This window comes from Mustela erminea, chromosome 2 (assembly GCF_009829155.1).
Source record: "Mustela erminea isolate mMusErm1 chromosome 2, mMusErm1.Pri, whole genome shotgun sequence".
In the NCBI taxonomy this organism is placed as follows: Eukaryota; Metazoa; Chordata; class Mammalia; order Carnivora; family Mustelidae; genus Mustela; species Mustela erminea.
This window is the reverse complement of record NC_045615.1, coordinates 159,207,031-159,216,826: the sequence shown is the minus strand read 5'-3', so window position 1 is coordinate 159,216,826 and position 9,796 is coordinate 159,207,031. Positions and strand designations below refer to the sequence as shown.

Below are 9,796 nucleotides of genomic sequence, written 5' to 3'. Positions count from 1 at the left end.
GGCGGGGGTGCGGCGCTTCGCGGAGGCCTGCGGGGAGAGCCGAGGGCGCCCGCCGCCGCCTGCCGGGCCCTGCCCCAGCGCCCTTGTGCCCGCCCCGGCTGCGCGCCCGGCGGGTCCGGCTTCGGCGCCGCCTCCCGCAGCCTTTGCGGCGGCCCCAGACGCGGGTTCCGGGGACTCCGACGCGGGGGAGGCCCGCGTGCGTCCGGGACGCCAGGGTCTGGCTCCGGCTGGAGGGGGCGGCCGGGCGGGTGGGGAGAGCCTTTGGGCCTCCGGTCGGCCGCCCCGCCCCCTCCCCCGGTAAAATGAAAGGGCTGGACTGGGCCGTCTGTCCGTCTGTCCGTCCGTCCGTCCGTCTCGGCCTCGTCCCGCCGTCCTTCCTCCGCGGCCTCTTGCCGGCGCGTGTGGCTTGCACGTCGCGGGCCGCCGGGTGCGCCCCGGGACCGGCTCCCGCAGACCGGCTGACGAGTGCGGCCGCGGCCCTCTGCGCGGCGCGGGGAGCCGGGTGTGCGGGTTCCCGGAGCCCCCTAGCCCCCGCCGCGGGCCGAGAATCGGCGCACGGGCTTCCCGGCGCTCCCCTGCGGACCCGACGGCCTCCGCACGGCCTCCGGCCGACCGTGCGCGCGGCCGTGTCCCCGCCGTGTCCCCGCCGTGTCCCTCGCCGGCAACGCGGTTCCCCCGCAGCGGCCGGGGCCGCCGGCCTCACCGCCCGGAGCCGCGAGCGGACGGGCTCGCCGCGGCCGCACGAACCGCGCCGGTGTGCGCCGTGCTCGGGCACACGGCCCCGACCGGGCTCCTGGGGGGCCGCCGCGAGCCCCCTCGGGTCACGGCCCCTCCGGGCCTGGGGGAGGGGGAGGGGACGGTGGGGGCGGGGCTGGGCCCGTCTCCCCGGACGCCCGCGCGCGGCTCAAACCCAGCTCGCGGGTCGGACCCGGTCCCCGCAGACCCGCCGCTGGCCCCGCCGACCCCGGCGCGGAGGACGGGCACCGCCACACCCTTCCCGGGCGGCCCGCGGGCGGCCTCGCTCCGCTGTTCTTCCCTCGCAGCAGGCGGGGATGGCGAAGTGCCAGTCTTTCCTCAAAATGCCCCAAACACTTCCCCGGTGCGATCCGAAGCCTGCGCTGGTGTGGGCCGCGCAGGGAGAGAGTGGGGACGGCCCGGCCCTGCAGAGCCGCAGGTGGCAGTGCCAGGGGGCGGGCAGGGCGCTTGTGTTGGGCCCGAAAATGAGTGCCCGAGTCTGCGGACGGCCCCGCGGATAACCGACCTCCCTCCCCCTCCAGTGTGTGCGGGAGCCGCGCTGCCCGCGGAGCCCTTCCCCGGTAGCCCCAATCGCAGGAGCCGCGCTGCCCGCGGAGCCCTTCCCCGGTAGCCCCAATCGCAGGAGCCGCGCCTCCTCGCTTCACCCTCCTTTGCTTTATTTTTCTCCCTAGCATTTAGGACCTCTTTGTTTCCCCTAAGATATTATTTATTTACTTGAGAGAGTGAGTGAAAGAGAGCGCGAGCCGGGGCGGGGCAGAGGGAGGGGGGAGCAGACTCCCCACTGAGCGGGGAGCCGGATGCGGGGCTCAGTCCCAGCGCCCGGAGACCGTGACCTGAGCCGAAGGCAAAGGCTTATCCGCCGGAGCCACCCAGGCGCCCTAGGGCGTCACTTCTAATACATTGTAAAATCCCCGGATTTGTTCTGGTTGATTTCTGTCCTTATTTCCAGGTAAACTACAAGAAAGCGGGGTTTATTGTCCTTTGTTTTCTGCTGAATTCCCGGCCCCTGGAACATTCCCAGAGAGGTCCCTCAACAAGCACAGGCCGAGTGAAAGGATTAAACAGGCTGCCGCTTACTGCCACCGTCTTCATGTAGGTTCTGTTTGCATTTTCTAGCGCAACGAGGATGCTTTTTTTTTTTTTTTTTTGGTCAAGTAGGTTTTATGTCTTAAACTAATTAGGAGGCCAGTGATGAACTTTTAAAGACCTCTAAAATTTAAAACCACTAACAACTCCCCCCCCTCATCTCAATCCAGGCAGTTTTAAGATTAAAAATATATATATATCTTGAGGTAAATTGAAAATAATAAAAAGTGGTATCACTATTATAGATCTAATTTTTAATAGACGTTTGTAGAAAATTTTAGAATTATTCTATCTCCCTTTTTCAAAGTAAAACTTGATGTCCTAGGACAAGGACATAGAATGTTCTTGAATTTTACAAATTCTCAAGCCAACGGAGTGATTTTATGACTAGTACGAAAATCCTTGAACATTGTATTTCCTCACGGAAAACTTTGTGCACTGCTCATTGGTCGAATTTTATCAATGTGTTCACAAATGAAATCCCAGAGGATCTGTAAACTCCTAGAAAGCAGCCCCAGTACCCATTTCTAATAACTAGAAGGTTCTTAGTAAAGGTTTATTGTTGTCATCAATTGCTACTGGTTAAAAATATAACCAATAAATAATGTAGTTCTTTCCACCCACCAGATTTCGTTTTCTGTTGTATCAGATTTCTCACAAAACATTTTTTTAAAAAAACATTATTTGGCCTTCCTTTTGGCTTTTCCAAACTTAAATGTTGACTCATCCATTTGTGTTGCTGCTTTAAAAAGAAAAAAAAAAAAAAAAAGCAGTACTCAACTTACTACCATATTGCTTGGAAGTCTGTGGCTACTTGATCCAAAACCGAACTCACGGCCCTAACTGGACCATGTTTATCATATTCGGTTGCAGACAGTGTTGCCTGTCTATAGGCGTCCTATGAGCCTAGCAAGACAGAAACAAAAAAGGAAGGCGATTCAGTAGAAACGGGAGGAATAATGCCTCTGGCGGGTTGTGTTCAATTGGAGGCACTGGCAGGAAGCTGGAACAGGGGGCGTGTTGTTTCAGGAGAGAGACTGGAAATTCCTCCCAGAGAGTGGCAGCAAAATCTGTGGCAGAGATTAACGTTCCAAAGGGAAATCAAAATCAGCGCCTTTCAGCCCTTGGCGTAATTTCAAGCAGGAAGATTGGAAAGCTGCCTCCCTAGGGTGACTTATGTTGCTATTGTATCTTTATATTCTATTTTAGGGGCCAACGTGCCCATTTTCTAATTGGTTACTATTCTATTAATAGAGTATAGATAGATATAGGTATGGGTGGTGGCTATTTGTAAGTTAAATATATGATAGGTACATATATATAATGCACAAAAATTTAAACTATCCAATGTTCATATCCATTATGCGTATGAACACAGATCAGAAGCAGCGTGGCGTGCAAGGCCAGGGGATTGAAGAGGATGGGAAGGAGGAGTTAGGGGAGGGGAGAACAGGGAGACTTGTTTCCAAAATCAGTGCAGAAGGTGGTGGGGAGGGCAGGGATGTTGCTCAGCGGAATTTAAGAGGGTAAAGGACTAAGAAGAAATGGCTGGTTTGACCTGTACGAGGCCATCGGGGACTTCAGTCTTTGTGAGGGTAAGCATTCAGGTTTGGAAGCCCGAGACACAAACGTGGGGAAGGCTGTGACATCCAACAGCGAGTCAGCCTTCTCTCAAGAAATCTGGAGGCAAGGGGTAGGGGAGAAGTAGAGCTGTCCCTTAACGCTAGAACAAGGTCCAAAAGAAGTTCTTTCAGACCAAGAGAGACCTACCTGGGCATGTTTGTAGGAGCAAAGAGCCCTCGGAGGCTGGAAATTAACAAAAGGAAACCTCATTTAAAATGGAGTCCTGCGGAGAGAAGAGGGAGCTCCCTCCGCCTCAGAAATCTAGAGATTTCCTAGAAGCCACTTACTTCCATGAAATCTTACCCTAGTCCACAATCCCACTCTCCAGCCCCCAACCCTCAAACTGATGTGTTGGCCGACTTCAAAGAAAATAATTACATATTGTACACTGTCTTAGAACAAAATAGGAGGTTTTCTGTGCTGGTATAATCATTTTTCTGGTTTATCTCATCCCCAGACTAGACCATACATTCCTCAAGGGCCAGAGTTTGTTTATTCTTTGTGTTCTAGAATGCAAAGTCTATTATCTAAAGACCTGTTCATTGTTCATTGTCTTTTTTTTTTTCATTGAATACCTTGTGTATACTGTAGGCGAAGTGCTTTTTTTTTTTAAGATTTTATTTATTTATTTGAAAGAAAGAGAAAGAAAAAGAGAGTGCACAAGCAGGGGGAGCAGCAGGCAGAAGGAGAAGGAGAAGCAGACACCCCACAGAGCAAGGGGAGCCCAACGTAGGACTCGAACCCAGGACCCTGGGATCATGACCTGAGCTGAAGGCAGTTGCCTAACCCACTGAGCCACCCAGGTGCCCTAGGCTAAGTGCTTTATGAGGATGATCTCATGTAATGCCCCGAGAGAAGAAAGCTACACAAGATCACAAAGCTGACGAGTAACTGAGCTGGGATTTGAACCCAGTATTCTGACCTCCCAGGACCCAGGCTCTGAAATTCTAGCTACACTGAATCCCTCACAGCCAGCTACTAAACCCTGTCCAAGTTTCAAATCATAAATCTGAGAGGTGAGTGTGCAAATGTGGATGGGTGACACCAGAGAAAGCCTCAGGGTGGTTTTCCAACATTTACGGTAAATTTCAGCCTTGTTCCTAATTTGTAATTGCTCTCTCTGCCAGCCCTCGCCTCCTGGGCGAAATGTACCCACCACCAGCACCTGTCCGGGGCTCTCAAGCCTCTGGCTCCAGCTCCTCCCCAGAGCACCAGCCACAAGCCAAACCTTTCAGCAGAGCAGTCACATTGGAGCCGACCAGGCTCAGATTTCACAGGGACATTTTCAAACTGCCAATGTTTGCAAACCTCTGACTCATCTTAGTTCCAGAATAGACTCGATGCTGCAACCTCTTCTTATGCGAAATGATGAAGGCTTTAGAGAAAAGGGAAATCTGTGTTGGGAAATCTAGCTCACGGTACTGGAAGAAAGCTAGATTACACCTCTGTACACATACAAGGGAGGACTCCAGGTGGACTAAAGTCCTACGTCAATGGTAAAACTGCCACGGAACTGCAAAGAACCACTAATAGCCGATGAAACAAAATCCAGGAGACTATCACTCTGATCTTGCGTCATATAGGAGGCCAAAATGTGTCCTGACATGATCAAAATAAGGCTAATCATTGAAGAATGTCATGGATAAGGTTAGCAGACAGATTCCGACGGGGAGATTTTTGTCATTAAAACTGACAAGGGATTAGTATGTGGATCTGTAATGAACTCGGACAAATTGCCAAAAATTCCAAACAAAAACATAAGCTCCAATGGAAAATGGAGCTGGGATGGAAAATGAATAGCGGGTGCTTGTCCCCGGGGCCGAGAACAGCGCCTGGATCATAAAGGCACTCACAGTCATTTTTAGTTGAATAAGTGAACGGCTACCAAAAAGGCACGGAAATACTTAAATTCACTGGTAAACAGATAAATGCAAATTAAAACAATGATATTATGCCATTTTACATCCAAATACGAGACAGAAGATGTGATGTTGCCCGTGAGAATAAACAGGGAGAAACAGTCTGGAGAACAATCTGGATGAAATTGAAGAGCCCAAGATTCAGTGATTCCACTCCAGACACGTTTGGCCCAGGGAGAGTTTCGCACAAGACCATACGGAGACATCCAGTGTTATTTGGGGAACAGTAAGTTCAAGGCCTGGCCAAACCTTTATTCGAAGTGTGCTGCAGCTCCAGCATCTTCCTCCCCCGATTCTCCCTTCTCTCTCTCCTTCCACAAGCGCCCCTACGTTCTCCTGCTCCTTCTTCCAGGAAATCTCTCGAACTTCTAATCCCCTTTTGCCATCTGCTCCTTGGCAGACCCAAACTAATGCAGCTTCCCTCGTCAGACAGATCCTCCCTATCCCCCGTGTGGGAGGCTTTTCCCACCCTGCACGAAGACTCTGTAATGACCCTAGTGGAAATAATCTGGCAGGAGGTTGGTGTAGCCGATTCTCTTCATTTTCCAAGCTGGCAGTGCTTATGCCAATATAGTTCTTCAAAACATTTTGCAGGTCTCCTGTGAATCTTATTGGGTCCACACCACAAACCCACATAACTCTTCAGGATAAGCCCTTCTCTTCCTTGAGATTCTCCTGAAATTCAACAACCTTCAGTTTCTTAGAAGCCCTATTGTTTGAGCAAGAGAATCTGTGAGGCAACTTTAAAAATTTTAGTAGAACTTTTTTCTGACTGAATGGCACTCAGAAGCATCACCTCCAGTCTTTCTGAGGTCTTAACAATGGATTTAATAATTACATCTTTGGATTTACCTTTAGACCATGTTTTCCTGGAAGTGTCCTTTTCTGTGTCCTTTTGGATTCCATCTTTGCTGTAAATCATTTCTTAATGTAAATACCATTTGTCATCTGAGAGGCTAGGAATTTTCAAAACCATAAAGTCCTGTCTCCTTTTTGTTTAACTGTGCTTACTTCAGCTTATCTCTGTCCTCTTGCATTTTACTATAAGCAGCAAGAAGTAGTATCTTCAGTACCATCAACACTCTCTTAAAAAGTCTCCTTAGTCACATGACCCAGGTGATTAGGTACCCTCTCTGCTTCACACATTACTTCAGGCAATAGTATGGCTACACTTTCTGCTCTTACGTAACAAGAAGACCATTTCTCCCAATTTCCAAAGTGTTTACTTCATTTTCCTGCAAGCCTTTACTCACCGGCTCCTCAAAGTGCCTGAGGCTTCTGCTAGCAGTTTCTTCAAAGCTCTCCAAGCTTTTGCTAACACTGTCCTCAAAGTTCTCCCAGCTTCAACCCACTACCCAGTGCTCCTGCTCCCTTCATTGTTTCCAGTTGTGGTCATAGCTGCAGCCACTTCCAGACACTAAAATCTATATTGTTCACCTATTCCTACATAACAAATAATCCCTAAATTTAACGGCTAAAAACAAAAATCATTAGAGTCAGGAATTCTGGAGCAACTTAGTTGGGTAGCCTTGGCTCAGAGTCCCTCATGTCAGGATGTTGATCAGCCTTCCGGTGTCATCTGAAGTCTTCGTAGGGCTAGAAGGTCCCCTTCCAACACATGACTGCAGAAGATCTCCGTTCCTTTCCATGTGAGCCTTCCCATAGGTACGATGGGAGTCCTCACAACATAACAGCCAGCCTCTCCCAGAGCAGATGATCCAAGGGAGGACGAGGAAGCCACGATGTTTTTATGATTTAGTCTCAGAAATCACACATCATTACTTCTTCCACATTCTACTGGTAAAAATCAAGCCTAGATACTGTCCCTGCTCGGGCCAAAAGGAGTTGCCCACCAAATTTTGAAGAGAGGAGCATCAAATAGTCTTGGACATTTTAAAAACAAACACAGACCCCTTCAAATCAGCGACTCTCTAAAGGACTTTCTAAAGGAGTTTGAAGTCTTGCAGCTGTTGAACTGAGAGGGAAAGAGGGGGAAAATTGACCGTTTTAATTGGCTAACTTAAAACACCATTTGAATTTACAGCTTTGCCAGATCTCTTTTGTGAAGACAGAGCATTTCTTGGGAAGGAGTGTGACCCTGAATGCTGAAATGTGAACATACGGGAAGATTCAGATGGCTTCTGGTTCCCGGAGCTCCCACACCTATGGAAACACACTGTTCAGATCTGGTGCCCGGAGTATGACGACGGACGCCCAGTGGCTGCCCACCCTTGCACTGAGGCCGTGGTCCCAGGCTGCTCCCAACCAATGACAGAGCACGTGAAGTACCAAGGCAGGTCCCTTCGGGCAAGATAGGAGAATCCTTGAATCCAAATTCAAGGCGACTTTGCCTTGAAGACTCCCCGTTGGCCCGGCCAAATCCTTATTTGAATTGTGCCGCAGCCCAAGCTTCTTCCTTCCCCGAGCCTTCTTCCTTCCCTCTCTCCTTCCGCGGGCATCACACATGAGTCATAGTCTAAAGGCTCCTCCTGTGTTCTCCTGCTCCCTCTCCGAGGAAATCGCTCAAACTTCTAATTCGTTTCGCCATCTGCTCCTTGGCAGATGCAAACTAATGCAGACTTCCTTGTTGGACAGATCCTCCCTATCCCCTGTGTGGGAGGCTTTTCTCACCCCGCACGAAGACTCTGTAATGACCGTAGCAGAAATAATCTGGCCAGAGGTTGGGGTAGACAAATCTCTTCATCCGCCATCGCTAACACCCCACCTAGCCTTGAATCTCGCCATCAGTAATGTGCTAGGGACAGTTTGTACCACATCACCAAAGCCAGTTGAGACATTTTCAGGAATTTTGTGAGCTGCTTGATAAACACCGTCATTATTAAAACTTAAATATACTTACAGTTAAGTAAATTACATTAACAACAAAGATAATAAAAATTCAAAAACTTGTAGCAAGGTAGTTATTAACAACCTTTTATTAGGAGCTATGCCCTTGGAGTGCCTTCCATCTCATATCTGGGCATCGGAAAGAATGTATAACGGTGTGCTACTTGCACTTGTGTTTGGAGACCGAAGGCCGGATTTAGATGTGCTGTTTCAGCTCATTTCTTCTGTCAGCTGAGAGGTTGGCAGCGTTGAGTGCAGCTTGAAGCAAGAGAAGCCTTGTGGCCGGTCCAGGAAGCTCTGCCCCCCGATCCAAGGAGTCCAGTGGATTTGGAACACCTGTGGCAGATAAGGCTGCTGCACGGAGCTTTGGCACGTCCAGAAAGGCGAGGCCGAGCACAAGCCCCAGGGTTTTGCAGCCCAGCGTGAATTCTGTAAACTACAACTAGTCTCCTTTGGAGAAGCCAATCTTGGTTTGTGGCTCGGCACCAGTGGATACAGCGGCCTGATCATGAGCCATTAGACAGCCAGGCAACTGGTGCCCATTGTAAACACGGGTTCACCTGTTCCACTGCGCCGTGAACTCAGCTAGCATTCCGTGTGTCTACACAACGGGCCAGGCTCTGTTCCTGGCTTTCATCTTCGCCACAGTTCTGGGAGGCAGTTCTGTTATTTTGCAGCTATCCCTACTTTAGTGGAGAAAACCGACACAGACAGAGGGTAACTGACCGGCCCCCCGGTCCTATAGCTCGTAAGTAGCAGAGCTTGGTTTGAACCCAGATCCTCTGGCCCCTACGTCCACATGTTTATTTACCAAATTATATGGTTCTTGTGATCAAGCAGAAGGTTTCTGTATGGGACTGGGCTTGAGCAGAAGTGGAAGAGAGAGCAGACTGCGGGGCGGGCTCGGTCTTCCCCCACTGCTGCTCTGCCTCGGTCTACCCATCTGACCTAGGGGTGCTCGCCCAAGTCCAGGGGACTGACGAGACAACCTGCACGAGAGGGACGCAGCTGCCACAACTGGACGCCCCAACACGCTAGCCTGACTCAAGGCTGGCCCTGGAGAACAACTGAGGAGAGTCCCCCGTAGGCAAATCTTCAGCATCTCATCCTGCCCACCACTTCGTCTGAAAGGAGACATGGCCGAGGTGCCTCTGTCGCCCGTATTGGTCAGGAGCTGAGGGTTTAGCTCGGTAGCCAGACTGGGAAGGACCATGAGCGCCAGGCTGGGGTGGCGAGATGTCCGGGAAAGGGGCGCTCAGGGCATCTCTCGGGACCGGTCCTCTGGAGGATGAGGCTATTGGGCTCACGCGTACCCACCGAGTGTCTCCACTGTAGAGGAGGCGCTCGAGAATTGCATGAAAAGGCTGACCTGGCCTTTCCACGTCAGCCCACGTGTTTCCCCAGGGACTCCAGCGGGGCCTGGTGATCTCGCAAACAAAGTGCGTGTGGAAGCAGAAACACAGACTCTGCGCGGGTTTCAGCGACTTGGACTTCCTTTCCCACCTCACAGATTTACTGAAGGCTTAGTCTCGGCCATGGTGTTCATGGTATTCCAGGAAGGGGCT

The 9,796-nt window shown here is 50.8% G+C and overlaps 1 protein-coding gene across 2 annotated transcripts in view; it reads right to left on the bottom strand.

Annotated features, from left to right (window-relative positions):
* Positions 1-2,379: 2,379 nt before the first annotated feature.
* Positions 2,380-9,796, bottom strand: part of LOC116585226 (protein FAM47E-like) — a 45,716-nt gene continuing 38,299 nt past the window's right edge. The window contains exons 9-10 of one of the 2 annotated variants that reach the window (XR_004283504.1): positions 3,613-3,688; positions 2,380-2,912 (exon numbers count right to left, since the gene is read on the bottom strand). Coding sequence is in view for 1 of the 2 variants with exons in the window: in XM_032334620.1 (XP_032190511.1) it covers positions 8,428-8,567 (140 nt within the window). In the remaining variant the exon portion in view is untranslated. Of the gene's footprint in view, positions 2,913-3,612; positions 3,689-8,316; positions 8,568-9,796 lie in introns of those variants that run through there. The other variant, XM_032334620.1, reaches the window with a different exon arrangement.